Here is a 21,783-nt window from a genome sequence, read left to right as displayed (position 1 = left end):
GAGAAGATGGATAAACACAGAGTCCACAGAAGGGTCAGAGGAGAAGTGCGTGGAAACCAGGTCTTGGAACCAATTCCTTCCAGTTCAAACCCCTGCTGAGAATGTGCATTTCTAACAAGTTCCCAGACGATGCTAATGCTGCTCGTTAGGGACCAGTACTGAGAAGAGCAGTGGTTTTCAGAATTTATTATACATACGAATCACTTGGGGATCTTGTTAAAATGTAGGTTCTGATTCAGTATATCTGGGGGTGGAGATGCAAATTCTCAGCAGGAGTTCAAACTGGAACAAACTGATTAGGAGCCCTGGTGGAAACCAGGGGGCCTGGAGGCAGAATCTCTGCAGATCCAAGTGAGCCTTGGGCTTCTGGATGCTCCTGGCCTCACCACTGATTCACAGGGTGGCATAGAGCATCCAATCAATCCAGTCTGTCCACATCTGCTCTGACGCAAAGGTTTAGAGGAATGGGGTTTGGAAGCAGGTAAACTGAATCTGAATCCCTTCTTTGTCTCTAAAAAGCAGTGGACTTTGGGCAATTGAATTTCTCTCCCTGAGCCCACTTTGCTCATCTCTAAAGTGGGCATATGGACTGCCAGAAAAATGAACAAACGTCTTGGAAAAAGTACAGCCAGAATGCTCCTTAGAGGTGAGGATGGAGAGAGTACGTCTCACATGCTTTGGACATGTTACCAGGAGGGACCAGTCCTGGAGAAGGACATCATGCTTGGTAAGGTAGAGGGGTAGTGAAAAAGAGGAAGACGCTCAGCGAGACGGACTGACACAGTGGCTGCAACAACAGGCTCAAACATAGCAAGCATTGTGAGGATGGCGCAGGACAGGGCAGTGTTTCATTCTGTTGTACACGGGGTCGCTATGAGTTGGGACCGACTCGATGGCACCTAACAACAAAGTGGGCGTGGCCATGCGGACCTTGCTGGACTGCCCCAGGAGCAAATGAGACCCCGGTGCCAAGACCCCGGCACGGCATGGAGCGGGACTCAGCGCACATCGGTCCTCTCCTTTCCCCAGGGACTTGGGAGGTGATCGGACGCCCATGTGGGACAGTATCGGAAGCAGGTCACACAGACGCGGGAGCCTCTAGATGTGCCTTGCAGGGCTGGGTGGGGTACGGGGGGGCATGGGATCAGATGGGATGCGGGAAGATTTTCCAAACACTCATGCTGGGACTTTGCCCCAGAACTAGGGGCAGGAGGGACTCTGGGAAGCTTAGGGGGGGAAAGCCCCAGACCCTTTGCTGGTGGAGACCCCTGAGCAAGAGGGGAGCACCCTTCTGGAAAGAGTCACGTGCACAGGCCATTGGGAGGATCACAGAGTTGTTTATTTTCCCGTCTGTAGTAAGAAGAGGAGAACCACACGGTGCAGAGAAAACCCATCATCCCATTCGTGAACGTACCTGGGCCACACACAAACCTAGAGCCCACAGGACTGTGTCCTTACCAAGGGTTTGTTTTGTTTTGTTTTGTTAAACACAGAACACAGAAATGCTCCCGAGGCATTTTGCTTTTGGGGGCAATTTATCGTACCTGCTATTTACAGCAGCTGTGCCCTTAGAATTGGGCGTGCCACGTCTGATTGGCATAAAAGTACCCAAATGTCAAATTTCATACAATCAGGGCCAGGACTGGTCTTTTCATGGCATTTGGACCTGCTGCCTCCCGAAAAAAATGCCTTTGGTCCTTAGCAATGCCCAAGCCCACAGGCAGAGAAAGGGAGCAATATCTAACCTTCGCATTAAGCAGGGTTTTAATCAAATAGTTGAATAATTAGACTCGTGATTTAAACACCAAAGTACATCAGATGGACTTACTCATCTGGCCCAGCTTAATACATGCTGTCCTAACACTACAAATACATAAAGTGAAGAAATGTCTGGGTGGTGTAAAGAGGCACAGGGCATCGTCTGCAGCAATGACTTGGCCTGGAGGCACAGCTTTGGCTGTGATGCGGACCGGCCCTCAGAACCAGTACTCAGAGACGAAGATGTGGACGTTGACGATATTTCGGTGGGACACCACACCTCCGACCACGTAGTTCATCTCCAGCTTCAGGACGGCGTGAAACGGGCCCACGATGGGCCGCACCTGGCGCACGACACCTGGGGGAGAGAGCAGAGGGGGCCTGGCAGTTAGAGGGACCGTAGCAATGGTGAGATCTGGGTAACGAGCTTGCTTGAGGAATTTCAGGGCTAGGCCTTCGGGGCCTTAGACCTCACCGAGTCCCACCCAGAGCCAGGTGCACAAGTCTCCTGCATGATATCCCTTCCAAGTGGTCACACCAGCTGTTTCCACCCCCTGGGACTGGCAGCAGTGAGCTCGCTACTTCCGGAAATGGCCTTTCCATTGGGGCCCACTGTGCTGTGAGGGTGGGCTTTGGGGCAGCACCAGCTGCTGCCCTCTCCGAGCCCAGGCTTCCTCCTCCATCACCATCTCCCTGACCACACTGTTCCGAGTATTTAAAGTGCTTAGAAGCAAGAATGGTGAGACTTTGTCTCACATACTTTGGACATGTTATCAGGAGGGATCAGTCCCTGGAGAAGGACAGCATGCTTGGTAAAGTAGAGGGTCAGTGAAAAAGAGGAAGACCTTCAACGACATGGATTGACACAGTGGCTGCAACAATGGGCTCAAGCATAATGATTGTGAGGATGGCGCGGGACCTGGCAGCGTTTCGTTCTGTCGTACACACGGTCGCTATGAGTCGGAACCGACGGGACGGCACCAGACATGAAGGGCCTGACCTGGAGTTGTTGTTACCTGCCATTGGCGGAGAATACCAGAAAGATACTCACCTGCGTTTACAGACTACACAAAGGTATTCGACTGTGTGGATCATAATAAATTATGGATAACATTGCAAAGAATGGGAGTTCCAGAACACTTAATTGTGCTCGTGAGGAACCTGTACATAGATCAAGAGGCAGTTGTTTGAACAGAACGACAGGATACCGTGGGTTGAGGATTGGAGCAGGTGTGCGGCATGGAATAGATGCCCAGTAAACACCTGTCCCCTCCCTCCTACCCAATGACTCACTGTGCCCAGTTCTGACCCTGGGGAGGGACGGGAGCGGGCCTGACCTCACCCCCATGATATCTGAGGATTACATGCGGGCTGAATGGCCTTCCCTGAGTGGAGCAGTCCCGATTCCCCTACGACACGCCCTGGGGCCACCAGGTCTCCATGTAGCTCTTCTCCCCACGTCTGCGGAGGGTGACACCTGAGCTCGCTGGTCAGTGTTTGTGATAACATGTGGGCAGGTCCGGGCCCGAGAGGCGGCAGAGGGTCAGGGCAATCAGGAGGGGGACGGGGTGGAGGGGGCAGGGCAGAGGCAGGGTAGGGAGTGGAGAGGGGCAGGGGGCGGAGGGGGAGAGAAGGTGGAGGTAGACAGGTATCCATTATGGGGATGCAGGAACCTTCTGGTGAAGCTGCGGGGGTGGTAGGATTTCTGCCGGGACCAGCGGCCAGGCTAAGACTGACCAGTGCCCCCCTCTGCCAGGGTTCAGAGCAGCCCCCGCCATGCCAGATTTGCCTCCCCCAGGCCTGAGGCCAGCCATGGCATCCACCAGCCACGGTGGCCTGGGCTACCTGGACTTCACCCACCTTAGGGGCCGAGAGGTGATCACTGCTCACCGGTGCTCAGGGGGCTGGGGCCGTGGAGGAAAGAAGAGGCAAGAGGCTGGGGGAACCTATCCATGATTTTAGGAGGGAGGAGCTATAGAGGGAGATGGGGTGCTCAGCCCCACAAGCTGCAGTCAGATACATATACACAGTATACACACAGATGTGCGCATGCACATATGCACATAATATGTATACACACACACACACCCCTCCACAGATGATTCTCGTTATGCATGGTAGCTGCATCCTACACAGTGGCCGTGAACACTGTTAGCCAACACGGACCCATGGCTCCTGGGGAAATGCAGGGTTAGGTTCCTGGGAGCCTCTGGTCACAACACTCTTGTCAACTGATCAGTACAGAACCTTGTTTTACACGTATTTCTACTTACAGACACCTCATTTGATATACTCACGACCTGTCAGTCAGTGTGGGGTACTGCAGTGGCTTGGTGTTGCTGTGATGCTGGAGGCTATGCCACTGGTATCTCAAATACCAGCAGGGTCACCCATGGTGAGCTGGTTTCAGTGGAGCTTCCAGACTAAGACAGATTAGGAAGAAAGGCCTGGCGACCTACTTGTGAAAATTAGCCGATGAAAACCCTATGGATCACAACAGGACACTGTCTGACTCGCTTGCTTTGGACACGTCATCAGGAGGGGTCCGTCGATGGAGGAGGACATCATGTTCGGTGAAGTAGAGGGCCAGGAGGGTGAGGGACCCTTGGTGAGGTGGACTGGCACAATAGCAGCAGTGATGGGCTTCAACATGCTGGCGATTGTGAGGGTGACACAGGACTGGAAGACACTTCGCTCTGTTGTACCTAAGGTCACCACACACTGGGGGTGACTCGATGGCAGCTATTGATTATCTCTCTCGCTTGCTAATAGATTTTCTTACAAACACTTATATTCAGTATTTCCTTTTACTAAAACACTAGTCCAGAAAGTTTAAACATTTCCCTTACCTTGGGTAACAGAAAAAGCTCCCCTTGGCCAGGGTGGAAGAAACAGCTACTCCAGGCTTTTATAGATCCGCAGGGGAGCGGGGTTGGGCTAAGAGTCTGGATTCCATAGCTCCCCCCACACCGTGCCTGGCCATCTCCGTGCTTCTGGGCCAGGCCCTGCTGGCACTGCCCTGCTCTTACAGGGCACCCAAAGCCTCCCAGGGAACCCTCCTGCACCCTGGGAGGAGTCAGGATGGAGCTAGGGTGAGCATCACCATCCCCAAGGGACAGAGGAGAGACCTAGCATCATCTTCCTGGGCCTCAGCTTCCCCAGCAAGCACATGCTGTGACGTCCAGCCCCGGTGAGCTTGGGGTGTGCAGGGCCGAGCTCCCCACCAGCCGGGAGGGTGCCACCTCTTCACCTCCACATGCATTCATGTGTTCACGCATTCCTCAGCAGGCACCTGGGACTGTTCTCTGCCACGCAGAGATAACTAACAGCATCCTGGTGTCAACGCCAGTGGAGGGTCTAGAGTTAAAAAGAGATAAGTGCTGTGCTCTGATGGGAGTCTTGTCCAGCAGGGGGGCAGTCAGGGCGGGCTTCTTGGAGGAGGTGCCGCTCACTCGCAGCAGAGGAAGCAGCAGGATTAAAGCCTGGAGGTTTGTCTCCAGTGCCTGGGGCAAAGCAGGTGCTGGCCCAGGGCTGTTGGAATTTATGACTGAAAGACCTCTCAGGTCCTCTTCCACCCCGATATCAGCACTTGCCCCAAGTCACATGGATGCAGTGGTGTGCTGGTAACTCTCAACAACTGGCTCTCTGAGTGTACCAGGTGCCTATTTCGGTGGCGGATTTCAAGCTACCAACGTGACGCCATGAAGGTGGAGTTGGGAAGAGATGCACATTCACCTCTGAGGCGGGGGCACGGGTGCGCCTTAAAAAGCAGCATGGAGCCCGCAGTTCACAGCCCAGTTTGCGAAACAGCCACCGAGTGGGTGCTGTCAGACAGCTGATTCCAGACTAGTTTCTACAGGCAGCCCGGCGCAGGGCAGCGCATCTCCCCAGCAAATGTGGGGGACGGGTGGAGTCTCCGAGGCCTTCCCAGCACGCACAGCTAGCTCCCGGTCAGGAATACCAAGTTCACGCTCAGGAAGCAGCGTGTGGTGTGACGCCCCCTCCGCCTTTGGCTCTCTGAGCTCTGTGTCAGCAGTGAGATGCGGGCAGCAGCCGCTGGAATTCCAGGCAGGTCTCAGGGCTGCTCTAAGCAAACAGGGCGTCAGCACTGCTGGGGAGATAAGCACTGATCCTGTAGGCTGTCAGCACCCTTTCTCTGCCCGCCACGCGGCAACAACACCGTGGCTTTGTCCTGTGTGAGCGCCCATCCTGTCTTCAGCTCCCGGCAAAGTCGTGGGCTTGTCACCACCCTTGGTGTGCCAGCGGTGCCCCCTGACCGGGCCATCCCCGCTGCCCTCCGTGGACACAGTGTGCGCCAGGGGCAGTGTGGGCTCACGGGTGCTGAATCCAGACGCGCTCCCCCGTGCCCCCCGCAGGCCTGAGGCCAGCCATGGCGTCCACCAGCCACGGTGGCCTGGGCTACCTGGACTTCAGCCACCTTAGGGGCCGAGAGGTGATCACTGCTCACCAGTGCCCAGGGCGCTGGGGCCGTGGAGGAAAGAAGAGGCGAGAGGCTGGGGGAACCTATCTGTGATTTTAGGAGGGAGGAGCTATGGAGGGAGGTGGGGTGAGTGTCCCCATGACTGCAGTCAGGTACATACACATATACACGTGCACATATACATATCCGTACATATAATTTACATATGCATGCACACATACATATAAACCCATTGCCACCGAGTCGATTCCAACTCATAGTGACCCCATAGGACAGAGTAGAACTGCCCCATGGGGTTTCCAAGGAGGAGCTGGTGGATTCAAACTGTCAACCTTTTGGTTAGCAGCCGAGCTCTTAACCACTGTGCCACCAGGGCTCATACACATATACTATACATATATACATATGCATGCACACATACTGTACATATATACACAAACATGCACATACACTATACATATAATCACATACACACGTCTACATATACACATAAGTTACATACATATGCACATACACACATACTATACATATATACCACCAAGCGTCTGTCAGTTTGTTCTACTGTGGTGGCCTGCGTGTTGCTGTGACGCTGGAAGCTACGCCACAGGGATCTCAAATACCAGCAGGGTCACCCATGGTGGACAGGTTTCAGCGGAGCTTCCAGAATGAGACAGACCAAGGAGAAGGACGTGGTGGTCTACTTCTGAAAAAATTGGCCAGTGAAAACCCTATGAACAGCAGCAGAACATTGTCTGATACAGTGCCGGAAGATGCTAAACGGAGAAAAGACTGAGGTTGTCAAGGATTTCATTTTACTTGGATCCACAATCCTTGGAAGCAGCAGTCAAGAAATCAAAAGATGCATTGCATTGGGCAAATCTGGAGCAAAAGATCTCTTTAAAGTGTTAAAAAGCAAAGATGTCACTTTGAGGACTAAGGTACACCTAACCCAAGCCATGATATTTTTCATTGCCTCATATGCATGCAAAAGCTGGACAGTGAATAAGGAAGACAGAAGAAAAATTGACACCTTTGAATTATGGTGTTGGCCAAGAATACTCAATATCCCACGGACGGCCAGAAGAACGAACAAGTCTATCTTGGAAGAGGTACAGCCAGAATGCTCCTTAGAGGGAAAGATGGGGAGACTTCGTCTCACATACTTTGGACATGTTATGAGGAGGGACCAGTCCCTGGAGAAGGACATCATGCTTGGTAAAGTAGAGGGTCAGCGAAAAAGAGGAAAACCCTCAATGAGATGGATTGACACAGTGGCTGCAACAATGGGCTCAAGCATAACAACGATTGTGAGCACGGCGCAGGAACGGGCGGTGTTTCATTCTGTTGTACACGGGGTCGCTATGAGTCGGAAATGACTCGACGGCACCTAACGACAACATACATACATACATACACATGCACACATACATATGATATACATAAAGTTTACATACATATGCATGTATGCATACAACACATATAAAGTTTACATATATATGCACAGGTACATACACATATACATAGATACATACACACATACAAAGACACACACAGAGACCCTGGGTGATGCAAACAGTTACGCGCTTGGCTACTAATCAAAAGACTGGCCGTTCTAATCCACCCAGAGCTGCCTTGGAAGAAAGTCCTGGTGATCTACTTCCGAAAGGTCATAGCCATTGAAAACCCTATAGAGAGCAGTTCTACTCTGGCACAGATGGGGTTGTCATGAGTTGGAGTCGAGGGCAACTGTTTTTTTTTAAATACATCGACATACATAAATATATATAAACACACACACATACTCGGGTCTCACTGTTCACGGTAGACATGTTCTATAAAGCTGTCACGAACACTGAATTAATAAATACAGAGCTATTGCCTCTATGGGAAATACAGGGATAGGGGCCCATCAGCCTCTGGTCACAACATCTTTGTCAACTGATGAATATATAACCTTGTTTTATGTGTATTTTTGTTTAAAGACATCTTATTTAATATACAGTTCTTACAATAATTAATTATCTGTGCATTTCTTTATAAGAAGCCCTCGTGGCTCAACATAGAGCTGCTATGAGTCAGAATCAACTCAAAGGCAACAGGTTTGGTTTCTTGGTTGGTGGCACAACCGTTAAGCACTCAGCTGCTCACCGAAAGTTTGGCGGTTCCCACCCACCCAGCAGCTCCACGGGAGAAAGACCTGGCGATCTGCTCCCGTAAAGATTACAGCCTTGGAAACCACATGGGGCAGTTCTACTCTGTCACATGGGGTCACTATGAGTCAGAGTCAACTCAATGGCACCCAACACCAACAACAACATATTTCCTTATAATAAAACTCTAGCCGAGAAGGGTTGAACATTGTCCTGGCTCTGAGTCACGTGACCATAAATTTCTTTGGCTTTCAGCCTTACAACAATGCTGCCCACTATGCTCTTTTTTAAAAAAAAATCAGTTATCTCATGAATCCACAACTTTAGTCGCCTTTCCATCTTTTCTGGCTTCACCGCGCACTATAGACGTTGCTTTAGCGCTCTCTGGAGCAGCCTTGTGTACAGAATGTGCATTTCCTCAGCCTTTGTCTGGATGTACCGCGCTGTTGAGTCATTCACTCTGAGCTCGGCCAACAGCACCGTAACTTAGCCTGATTGCAGCCAATCTAGCACATGCCTTTTCTCCCTAGGGCACGTCCCAGCCTTCTTGCGCGGAGGGACACCAGACGGCACTTCAACACTACGCTCAGAAGCCATTTTAAACAGCAAAGTCACCAACAAAAAACACAAACATGCGAAAAACATGGCCTTAAATAGACAGTCAAAGGGACACTTAGCTGCAGTAGAGAGCTGCAGTAAGCAGGACAGAGTGTCGCCTTGTTCAGCCTCAGCTGGGAATGTGTGCGTCAGCTGACTGAAAATCTTCCCTGCTCTGCGCAAGCCTATGAACGACCCAAAATGCTCTCTGAGTATTGGTTTTGGGGTTACAAATAAATATTAGTGAGTCGGCAAGTCCACAAATACGGAATCTATGAAAAATGAGGATCCACTATATATACATATGTATATATACGTATGTATACACACATATACATACACATACATATACATCTATACATCTATAGGAGCCCTGGTGGCCCAGTGGTTAAGAGCTATAGCTATTAACCGAAAGGTCGGCAGTTAGAACCCACCAGGTTCTCCTCGGAAACTATGGGGCTGCTCTACTCTGTTCTGTAGGGTCGCTATGAGTCGGAATTGACTTGACAGCAACGGGTTTTTGGATACACACATATACATACACACCTATATAATATATACATATATAGGAGCCATGGTGGCACAGTGGTTAAGCACTCGGCTGTTAATCGAAAGGGTAGCAGTTCAAAAGACATGGCCGTCTGCTCCTGTAAAGATTTACAGCCTTGAGATGTAGAGCATAATTCTAACTCACAAAAAAAAAGACCAGATTTACCGGCCTAAAGGAGACTGGAGAAGCCCCGAGAGTGTGGCCTCCAGACACCCTTTTAGCTCAGTAGTGAAGTTACCTCCGAGGTTCACTGTTCAGCCTGGGAGTGGACAGCCCCGTAAAACCAAATGGGACTAATGAGCTCCAGTAGCCCAGTGACAAGGGCCAGAAGGCAGAAGGGGACAAGGAAGCTGGTGATAGGGAACCCAAGGTTGAGTAAGGATATTGTTGATGTGTTGTGAGATTGTTAACCATTGTCATAGGGCAACATGTGTAGTAACTGTTAAATGAGAAACTATTTTGTTCTGTAAGCCTTCATCTTAAGTGAGAATAACAGCACAATTGGAAGAGCGTAGTCAGTGTCACTGAACTGTGTATGTAGAAATTTTTGAAACGGTGTATCTTTGGCTATGTGTATTTTCACCAAAAAAAAAAGGTTGAGAAGTTAGAGGGTTGATATGTTGTGGGGTTGTTAACCAATGTCATAAAACAACATGTGTACTTCTGTCATGAGAAACTATTTGTTCTGTAAGCCTTCACCTAAAGTACAATAAAAAAATAAATTAATTTAAAAAAAAAAAGGATTTACAGCCTTGAAAACCTTATGCAGCAGTTCCACTCTGTCCTGTAGGGTCGCTATGAGTTGAAATCGACTCAACGGCAATGAGTTTTTTTATAGTCCTGGTGGCACAATGGTTAAGTGCTTGGCTGCTAACCAAAAGGTTGGCAGTTCAAACCCACCCAGGGGCTGTATGGGAGAAAGACCTGGCGATCTGCTCCCATAAAGATTACAGCCTAGGAAATCTTATGGGGCAGTTCTACTCTGTCATGTGGGAATTGCTATGGGTTATAATCGACTTGATAGCACTCAGCAAAAACAATATACATATATATGTAAATGTATATATATAAATGTGTGTATATATATAAATACGTATATATGTCTGTGTATATATGTGTGTGTATATATAAATGCATGTTTACAAATGTAAGTATATATATAAATATTACAGAAAAAGATCAAAGACTACAGCCTTCAATGGGGATCACACTTCAACCTCAACATAAAGAAAACAAAAATCCTCACAACTGGACCGATAAGCAACATCATGATAAATGCAGAAATGATTGAGGTTATCAAGGATTTCATTTTACTTGGATCCACAATCAACACCCATGGAAGCAGCAGTCAAGAAATCAAACGACGTATTGCATTGGGCAAATCTGCTGCAAAAGACCTCTTTAAAGTGTTAAAAGGTAAAGATGTCACTTTGAGGACTCAGGGGCACCTGACCTGAGCCATGGTGTTTTCAATCGCCTCATATGCATGTGAAAGCTGGACAATGAACAAAGAAGACCGAAGAAGAATTGACGCCTTTGAATTATGATGTTGGCAAAGAATGCTGAATATCCCATGGACGGCCAGAAGAATGAACAAATCTGTCTTGGAAGAAGTACAGCCAGAGTGCTCCTTAGAAGCAAGGATGGCAAGACTACGTCTCACGTACCTTGGACATGTTATCAGGAGGGATCAGTCCCTGGAGAAGGACATCATGCTTGGTAAAGTAGTGGGTCAGTGAAAGAGAGGAAGACCCTCAATGAGATGGACTGACACAGTGGCTGCAACAGTGGGCTCAAACATGGCAGTGATTGTGAGGATGGCACAGGACCAGGCAGTGTTGTGTTGTACTGTACGTAAGGTGGTTATGAGTCGGAACTGATTGGACGACTCCTAACAACAAATATATACACACACACACACACACACACACACAGTGGACACATATAAACATTCTGACTGCATGTGGGACCTTTAATAGCATCAACAGTGGAGACCCACAGAAGTTTCTGGGCCAGGCACTGGGCTAAATAAGTGTATGTAGAGAAGATGATGGTCTGTCCTCAGGGAGCTCCGTCTAGGGGCTCGGAAAGAGAAAATGCTGACGCAGTGAGCTCAGTGCTGGGCAGACACTGCCAGGGGGTTTCCAGCGGGTCTCTGCTCGGGGCAGCTGATCATCGGTCTCCTGAGACCCACGGCTTTGCAGTAACCGACCTGGGCCAGTAGCATGACCCCAGATGAGTGACTTAACCTTTCTGAGCCTCAGTTTCCTCTTCTATGAAACAGGAATGAAAAAAGCAACCTTCAAAGTTAGAAACGAAACAAACCTGAGGTCATCATTTTCTTTCCCTTAGAAATGACTTGTTATGTGCCGTCGAGTTGGCCCCGACTCATGGCGACCCCACGTACCAGAGAACAAAACGTTGCTTGGTCCTGCGCTCTCTACGTGATCGTTGGTATGCTTGAGTTCACGTTGCGGCCACTTGTATTTTCAGAGCCTTCCAAACTAGGGGGATCGTCTTCTATGTTCTATTGTGACCCATAGGGTTTTCACTGGCTATTTTTTGGAAGTAGATTACCAGGCCTTTCTTCCTAGTCTATCTTAGTCTGGAAGCTCAGGTGAAACCTGTCCATCATAACCCTACTGGTATTTGAAATACCAATGGCATAGCTTCCAACATCACAGCAACAAGCAAGCCACTACAGCATGACAAACTGACAGATGGGTGGTGGTAGAAATGACGGCTGCGTATCAAAAAGCACCCCGATATTTAAGGGTGATCTGATTTTCAGTTAAAGTAGGGCTGGATTCCTGCATGACTGAAGAATAAAACAAGCGTTCAATATTCTTATTGGATGGATCTTAAAACACATAGAAGGGAAAGCCCTGAACGGGTAGAAAATAAGGATCATGTGAGGACAGAACAAGAAGATGTAGGAGTGCACACAGCAGGTGCTCAAGGAACGTGTACCCCTTCCCAACCCTGCAGAATCAGCTTCTCTAGCCCTCCCCTCTGACCTGAACACCAGGCTGAATCGTCAACTCTACCCGCAACCCAACTCAAACCAGGACTCCCTTTCCCAGGCCACACCCATTCTGTGGACCTGACCACTGCTCCTTCAGCCCAGCCATGCTTCCCCTGGAGTTCTGGTTTCGGTGAACTTGTTTCCTCCTTTCCCAGGCTGGTTCAAGCAGGAGTTCCACATCTTTACCTTCACCTTGATTGAACCCAGTATTTCTCCAATAACACTCTTTCTTCACAGCTTTTCTATCCATCCTTCCATCCACCCACCCATCCATCCATCCATCCACTCATCCATCCATCCACTCATCTATTCATTTACCCAGCTATTCTTCCATCTATCCATCCATTCATCTGTTCATCCATCCATCCACTCATCCAACCATCCATCCATCCATCCATTCATCCATCCATCCATCTAGCCATTCATCCATCCATCCACTCATCCATTCATTCATCCAGCCATCCTTCCATCCATCCATCCACTCACCTATCTATCCATCCATCCATCCATCCATCCATCCACCCTCCCATCCACCCATCCATCCATGCGTCCGTCCATGCATCCGTCCATCCATCCGTCCATCCATCCATCCATCCATCCATGCATCCATCCATCCGTCCATCCATCCATCCATGCATCCATCCATGCATCCATGCATCCATCCATCCATCCATCCATCCAGCCAGCCAGCCAGCCAGCCAGCCAGCCAACCTCCAGCCAGCCACGCAGCCAACATCATTCATAGCTTTCCTATCCATCCATCCATCCAATAGAGGCTACTCTGCATAGGGAAGGTTCCACAGAGGAACTGACATTTAAGTCGGGTTTTGAAGAACAAGTAGGAATCAAGGAAGCAAGAAGAACATGCGCAAAGGCCAAAGGTATTAAGCTTTAGGCCAGTTCTGGTAGCAATGCTGATCCTTGGGAGAGATGGGCAGGAGATGAGGCTGCAGAGGGAGTCAAAGGGCTGCTCCAGGGGACCCCACACCTCATCAGCCTCACACAACCGGGAAGCCGGGTCAGCAGTCTCCTGTCTTCCTCCCCATCACCGATTCTGGACTTACGTTCTTTCAGAGCCACCAACAACCTCCCTGCTGGATTAACGCAAGTGAGGGAGGAATAACGCTTGCTGCCCATCTGTGGCATCACAACTACTAGAAAGCCTCTCTGGCCCAGTCCCATCCTTCCACTTGATCCGACAGACAGTTACGTGACATGTCTTGCATGTCAGGCACTGGGAGGCAGCTTCACGCCTCATCTCTTCTTTTGGGAGCCTTCCTGGGCCCTCCTTTCTGTTACCCGGTACCCCGGCCCTTGCACCGTAACGCTGCATCTGCCCATCACAGGGAACGTTCAAAATCAAACAGGTCTCCCCGCTGAGGGGCAGGGTCTGCACTGAGCTCATCTCTGTCCTGCTTGTCCCCAACCCAGGGCCTGGGGCCAGCACACAGGAGGGACACGGGCATGTTTATTGAGTAGGATGAAGGCAGCAGAAGGAAGGAGAGAGATGGAGGAGAGGGAAGACGAGGAAAAGGGAAAGAAGGAGAGAGGAAAGAAGGGAAAACGGTCCTCGAGGCACCCACAGTCTAGAAAGGATGACAAAACTCTGTCCTGCAGGAGATGGGCCACTGAAGGCTCTAAGCAAGAGCCATTTTTTGTGGAATGACCACTCCGGCGGCAGAACGCAAGATGGAGGGAGAGAGAGGTGCATTTCCATCTCTCCTGGCTTGTCCATCCTACTTGCTGGGGTGTTTACTTCCCCACCTTTCCAGAACCCCCAGGTTAAAAAAAAAAAGTCACGGCGCTGAGTTCAACTGTATTAATCTTCCAAATCCTCGTCCTTGGCATTTCTGCTCCGGGTCTCAGATGCTGCTGGTATTCCTTGGCGTGTCTGTGCCTCTTAAAGATATAATTAAGCCTTTTTTTTTCCCCTTTGAAAAATGTAGCCCCCTTCGGGCACTTCCCCTTCATGTCTCGTCTCTGCTTTGTAAGTTGCAGCTGAGGTATGGGGGATCCAGGAGCCGGCACACAGGGTGCACAGGGCCAGCGGGAGACCTTAGTCACCTCTCCCAGGCTGCGGTCCACATTCCTGGCCTCCGAGGCCATCACCAGCTTCTGCTCTTGCAGGCTGCATTTGACCGTCCATCCATGATTTCCAGTAGTGGAAGTCGGCCATGGGTCTGCCCTGACTCTTACGGCTCTGATGTGAGGTACTGACTGATTGAGAGGCCTGGAATTGGAGCCTCAGCTTCCTGTTTTGGTCCTGCCACTGACCAGCTGTGTGACCTTGGGCAAGTCACTGCCCCTCTTTGAAGCTCAGCCCCTATCTTAGTCATCTAGCGCTGCTGTAACAGAAATACCACAAGTGGATGGCTTTAACAAAGAGAAGTTTATTCTCTCACAGTCCAGGAGGCTAGAAGTCCAAATTCAGGGCACCAGCTCCAGGGGAACGCTTTCTCTCTCTGTCGGTTCTGGGGTAAGGTCCTTGTCATCAATCTTCCCCTGGTCTGGGAGCTTCTCAGCGCAGGGGCCCCAGGTCCAAAGGGACTCACTCATTCCCGGCACTTGTTTCTTTGTGGTAGGAGGTTCCTCTCCTTTCTGCTCGCTTCTCTCTTCTACGTCTCAAAAGAGATGGATTCAAGATACAACCTAATCTGGTCGATTGAGTCCTGCCTCATTAACATAACTGCCTCTAATCCTACTTCACCAACATCACAGAGGTTAGGATTTACAACACAGAGGATAATCACATCAGATCACAAAATGGTGGACAACCACACAATACTGGTAATCATGGCCTAGCCAAACTGACCCACATTTTGGGAGGGACACAATTCAATCCATAACATCCTCCAACTCAAAAATCCCGTGATTCTAACTGACAAAGCGTAACAGAGTGAACAGGGTTGTCGAAGAGTCTTTCAACACACATGATGAATCAAGAGACTCTGCCATGTCTCATACCAAAGGGAATGGAGTATTTTTGAAAGGCAGAGATTCGAGTTAGAAAAGACAGGGGTAAGGCTTTTAAAATGAAAGCCACATGTCACCATCATAAAAGGAACCAGGGGCTGTCACCACCTGCAGTCAGGTGTGGAGTCACTTGCTTTCTTGGTGACCGCCTGCCACTACAATGTAAGGCCCAAGGCCAAGGGCTCTTGTCTTCACTGGTTGCTCTGTGCCACTCGGTCTTGGAACAAAGTAGGTCCTTGGTCTTACTCTGTGCCTGGCACGCCGGAGGGACTCAGCAGATGGTTGTGGAATGAATGAACAATCTAAAGATGAAAGCATTAAGTACAGTTTACAGTTTACCAGCTGCCATCAAGTTGACTCCAATTCATGGCTACCCCGTGTGTGTCAGAGTAGAGCTGTGCTCCAGAGGGCTTTCAATGGCTTGATGTTTTGGAAGTAGATTGTGAAGATGATATAGGACTGGGCAACATTTCATCCCATTTGTACACGGGGTCCACTCTTTTTCTATGCATGTTTTTTTAAACCAACTGACAACCCACTGTATATATAATTCACCAGTAGAAAACCGGTTGCCATTAACTCTGCCCCAGCTCATGGCGATCCCATGTGCATCAGAGTAGAACTTTGTCCATAGGGTTTTCAATGGCTGATTTTTCAGCAGATTTCTAGGCCTTTCTTCTGCGGCATCTCTGGGTAGACTTGAACCTCTAACCTTTCAGTTAGCAGCAAGCGCGTTTGCACCTCCCAGGGACTCCAAGTACAGTTTACAAAGTTGGAAATTATCACCCCAAAATGCAATTATTGGGAAAGAATGGGTGTGGGCAAAGGTTATTGAGTTTCCAGGTGTGTGACCGACTGGGCGGAGAGACAAGCGCCGGGCTTCACTGTCCGGCCTTGGGGGCCACCCGTGGAGCGGGGAATGGGGGGGACGGCGAAACATGAACCTGTGTGGACAAGCCCCTGGAACAGAGAAACTGGGAGCTCAGAGGAGACACATGTGGTCTTACTTATCACAAACATGGTGGACAACCAGAAAGAAGCAGTCACCCAGATCTCAGGCCGTTCGCCTTGATAGAGATAACAGGTCCCTGCAGGCCAGGATTAAGGGCACAGACCAAAAGCAAAGAGAGATCAAGAACACTGAGAAAGGCATCAGTACTTGCAAAGTACTTACAAAAGACTAAAGCATGGATGGGCCGGGAAAGGAGCTCCACAGCAAGGGACGGGGATGGAGATCAAGGGATCCCACATGCCACTGCTTCGTTCAGCCCCACCTCTATCCTACAGAGGAGCGACTCCCACCTTCATTTTACTGGGGAAGCAAATGAGGCTCCCACCACCCACCTGCCAGTTTGTCGTACTGGGGCGGTTTGCATGTTGCTACGATGCTGGAAGCTCTGCCACCGGTATTCCAAACACCAGCAGGGTCACCCATGGTGGACAGGTTTCAGCAGAGCTTCCAGACTAAGACACGCCTGGCAATCTATTTCCAAAAATTAGCCAGTGAAAACCTATGGATCACAAAAGAATATCACCAGATATAGTGCTGGAAGATGAACCCCCTTAGCGGGAAGACACTCAAAATGCACAGTGGCTGCAACAATGGGCTCGAGCACACCAAGGATCGTGAAGACGGTGCGGGACCGGGCAGCGTTTTGTCCCATTGAGCGTGGGGTCACCATGAGTTGGAGCCGACTCGGCCGCAACCAACAACAGCAATATGAGGCCCTGAGAGTAATGTGTCAGAGACCGAACAGCTAACACGGGGCATGGAGTCCAGTTCATGGGGTTGGCCCCATAGCCCAGCTCATTCCATTCCATTCCATCTCCTCCCTCCCAACAAGAGAATAAACTCACAGTGCAATGAGATGTAGAGGAAACTTCCAGAACTTTACTGCCCTTCCAAAACCAAATCAAAGCCATTGCCACTGAGTCGACTCCGACTCATGGTGGCCCCATGTGTGTCAGGGTAGAACTGTGCTCCATACTGCACTCAAGGCTGTGACTTTCCGAAGCAGATCGCCAGGGCTTTCTTGGGAGGCGCCTCGGGGGGAGTTTGAACCACCAACCTTTCAGTTGGTAGTCGAGTGTTTAACCATTTGCGCCACCCAGGGACTCCTTTACTGCCCTTAGTTGAGTCAGAAACATAGGGCAAAATGGCAGAAAGGAATGAGGAATTTCAGAGTAATCATGCTAAGAATCGGCAGTGGAAGAAATTGAGCTCCTGAAGCCCCATCTTTTCTCCTTGCCCTGAGAAACACCCAGGTAAAAGCTTGGAAGGAAGGAGGACAGGTGTCTGGGCTGCATCGTTAAAATACCAAGTGTCACTCAACATGTCTCAGCAAAACTTGTCATCCATATTTCTTGATTATTACAAATGTGCTCACTTCACACATCTCCCGTGAGCAAAACCAGACCGTTTGGATGGGGCAGCTGCAAGTAGCTGCGTTAAAAAAGAACACTCCAGAGCCCATCTTTCCTTCTGGAGGAATATGAAAAGAAATGTCAGCATTGGGCTACCCACCCTCTGCAGCCTTCATCAGCGACGTGGTGACCAACATTTCTACAGCACATCATCTTTATGAAGCTCATGCACCTCAGCTGTCTCTTTCCCCCCGTGTCAACCCCAGGCAGCTGGGGGCCTTGTTATTCACGGTCTCTGGAGGAGGAAGGAGTCCCTGGGTGGTGCAAATGGTTAAAGCGCTCGGCTGCTAACTGAAAGGCTGGAGTGTCCAGTCTGCCCAGAGGCACCTCGGAAGAAAAGCCTGGCGATCTGCTTCAGAAAAATCAGCCATTGAACACCCTGTGGAGCACCGTTCTGCTCTGACACACATGAGGTCACCATGAGTTGACGTGACAGCAGCTGGATGGGGGAGGAAGCAAGTCTGGGTGTAGCTGACCGAGCTGCTGGAGACCAGGCAGCCGGTAACTGCAAAACTGGGTCTTGAATCCAGATCCCAGGCCACTACCCTTCCCACCAAGCCATGTGGCCTCACCACAGGACGAGAAGGGCTGGGCAGTTCCAGAGCACTTGCATCCTTTTCTGAAACCTCAGCTCCCCACCTATCTGCTGGTGTCTTTCTGGGTCCCAAACCCACGCACGCATCAGCCCACACAGATTCACCCCAGACACCCCCAGATGGGCCGCTCAAACCTGAGCATGCCAAACTTTGCCCCCCCAGCCTCCTCCCCTAAACCGCCTCATCCCCAGAGTCCACCCAGCCCCCCGAACCTGCAACATGGAGTCACGCTCCACAGGTGCTTCTTCCGTCTTTCACATCAACCCGTTAAGTGTCCCTAGAAGCTTCTCTCTTCTCCACCCCCACCCCACCCTCCTCACTTCATCATTTCCACCTGAACCCTTACAGCAGCTTCCTCCTTACCCCCCACTCTGCCCACGGCAGCCACAGCCAGCCCTTCTAGAATGTCAGGTCCATCGGGGGTTCTGTTGTGGCTGTGTTTAGATCTGTTCTCGCCCCCCCATCCCACTCCTGGCTCACAGCAGGTAAGGTGCACCTGGACGAGGCCCCCCACCCGATGCCCCGCCTGCCGGGGTCCTCGGCACTCTGTGCTCTGACCACGCTAAACCCCTCGCGATCCGTCCACTCCTCCACTGTCCTTGAGATGAACAAAGGCCACAGAAGGGCAGATGGGCACACATCTGGCCAACTCACTTGACTTGGAATCAAAGATCTCAGACCTGAGACAGCGGAGTGACTGGTCCTGCCTCTGTTTCCTGGAATTAAAGTCACACTGTTTCCTTTGTACTGGAACCCTAGTAGCGCAGTGGTTAAGAGCTTGGCTGCTAACCAAAAGATCGGCAGTTCTAATCCACCAGCCACCCCTTGGAAACCCTACTGGACAGCTCTACTCTGTCCTATAGTGTTGCTGTCAGTTGCAACTGACTCGAGGTTTGGATCTCCTTTGTAAGAAAAACCAGTTGGCGTCCTGTCAGCTCTGACTCATGGCGACCTCATGTGTGTCAGAGTAGAACTGTGCTCCATAGGGTTTTCAATGGCTGATTTTTTGGAAGTAGATCACCAGGCCTTTCTTCTGAGGTGTCTCTGAGTGGACTCGAACCGCCAACCTTTCAGTCAGCAGCCGAGAGCGTCATTTACTGTTTGCACCACCCAGGGACTCTGTCTCTTTCGTACAGAAGGATTAGGAGGCCAGCCCACGACACAGCCATCGAGTGCAGAATGGGCACCATAACTCATGCTTGTCACCTTGGAGCAGAGCGTTCTTGGAGTTTTTGCTCTTTGCAAAAACCGTGTGGGGCGCTAGGTGCTGGGGTCACAAATATTGACCAGCCCTGGTGTGGTCCTCACGGAGCTCTCGGCCCGTGGGGGAGACAGACACGGCGACAGAGGGCAGAAGAGGCTGGTGCAGATGAGCAGAGGGGCAGGGGTGGAGCCCGAGAGAACTACGGCCCAAAACAGGTGCCAGGTGCTCATGGCAGGTTGGCGAGGAGTCAGCCTCCAGCTGATCTTGCAGGACAAGGCAAGGATGAGGCTGGGGCAGGGGCATGAGCAAAGGTTCCCCAAGTGGACAAGAATAGGGGCAGGAGGGGCATGGGAAGAGCTGAAGAGGTGGACGGGGCCGAACCGTGATGAGGAGCAAGACCGTGCCCTGCGTGATGGGCAGAGTTGCTACCGGATTTCAGCAAGGAGGGGACGCACCGAGATGTGTGCAGAGTCACCATTCTCTTCTCCCTTCCTTGCCGAGAGGGATTACCCATGAGCCCATCCAGGATGGAAAGGGGTTTCCTGCTGGACAGGGCGACAGCTCAGAACCCCTGCACACTGGTGCCTCCTGCAACTGAAGCCACGTCTCCAATGTCCCTTTGTTTAGGGTGTCACCTGACACGGGGCTCTTCCAGCACCTGCGAGAATCTCAGAGTCCCCAGAAAGAGAATTGCCTGATGGGCCACCAACGGAACACTTATTATACACCTGCGATATTCACTGTGTCTGCTGCTGCGGGGCACGTGGGCAGAACACGTGTACAGTTAGGATGGGGCGTGGCCTCCAAGACTAGAACTCAGGCCCCAGCCACGGTCACACAGGACGCTCACGGCAGCAGGAACCCCACATCAAGTCCTATCACACTGTGTGCACTTTCCAGTCATGGCACCTGAGCCAAGGACCTTCTCTGTGCCTCAGTTTCCTCATCTATAAAATGGAGATAATCACAGTGTCTCGCTACAGGGTTGCTATGGGGATCGAGTGGCATAATATGTATCTATAATGTTCTTGGAAGAGTGCCTGGCACACAGGAAGTGCCACATTAAGCTTTGCTGTTCATCTGAGACAAATAGTTTGTGCTCGACTATTAACCTAAAGGGTGGCGGTTTGAATTCACCAGTAGCACCACAGAAGAAAGGCCTGGTGATCTGCTTCCATAAAGATTGTTGTTGTTGTTGCCGTTAGGTGCTGTTGAGTTGGTTCCGACTTATAGCAATCCTGTGTGCAAAAGAACGAAACACCGCCCAGTCCTGCACCATCCTCACAATCGTTCCTACGCTTGAGCCCATTGTTGCAGCCACTGTGTCAATCCATCTTGGTGAGAGTCTTCCTATTTTTCACTGACCCTCTACTTTACCAAGCACAGTGTCCTTCTCCAGGGACTGTCCCTCCTGAGAACATGTCCAAAGGATGTGAGATGAAATCTTACCACTTCGCTTCTAAGGAGCATTCTGGCTGTGCTTCTTCCAAGACAGATTTGTTCGTTCTTCTGGCAGTCCATGGGATATTCAATATTCTTTACCAACATCATAATTCAAAGGCATCAATTCTTCCATAAAGATTGCAGCCAAGAAAACTCTACAGAGCAGTTCTACTCTGTAACACATGGGTTCGCCACAAGTTGGAATCAACTCAACGGCAACTGGTTTCATTTTGGGTTTTTTTTGGTATAATTGGGGCTGGCTACTTGAGAGACCCTGGGTTGCCAAATGGTTAAGTGCTGGACTACTAACTGAAAGGCTGGCAGTTCGAACCCACTGAGAGGCACATTGAAAGACAGGCCTGGTGATCTGCTTCTGAAAGGTCAGAGCCTTGAAAACCCTATGGTGCAGTTCTAGTCTGCACACATGGGGTTGCCGTGAGTCAGAACTGGCTTGACGGCAACTAACAACAATGGCAACAGGCTGGGGTTCTCAGCCCTGGCCAGGGATTGAGATGGTCCAAGCAGTCTGTTTGGATCCTCACTGCCCACTGAAGGACAAGCACACAGAGGCTGAAGGAAATGCTCTGCAGGCTGGCTCTGTGATGTTTGGATCCTCACTGCC

The 21,783-nt window shown here is 50.4% G+C and overlaps 1 protein-coding gene across 1 annotated transcript in view; it reads right to left on the bottom strand.

Moving 5' to 3' along the window:
- Positions 1-1,755: 1,755 nt before the first annotated feature.
- Positions 1,756-21,783, bottom strand: part of FBLN1 (fibulin 1) — a 124,618-nt gene continuing 104,590 nt past the window's right edge. Inside the window, exon 17 of the mRNA XM_004380010.1 lies at positions 1,756-2,116. Coding sequence (XP_004380067.1) covers positions 1,977-2,116 — 140 coding nt within the window. The 3' untranslated portion in view covers positions 1,756-1,976. The remainder of the gene's footprint in view (positions 2,117-21,783) is intronic.

The sequence above is a fragment of the Trichechus manatus genome, unplaced genomic scaffold (assembly GCF_000243295.1).
Source record: "Trichechus manatus latirostris isolate Lorelei unplaced genomic scaffold, TriManLat1.0 scaffold00069, whole genome shotgun sequence".
Taxonomy (NCBI): domain Eukaryota; kingdom Metazoa; phylum Chordata; class Mammalia; order Sirenia; family Trichechidae; genus Trichechus; species Trichechus manatus.
This window is presented reverse-complemented; position numbering and strand designations above follow the sequence as displayed.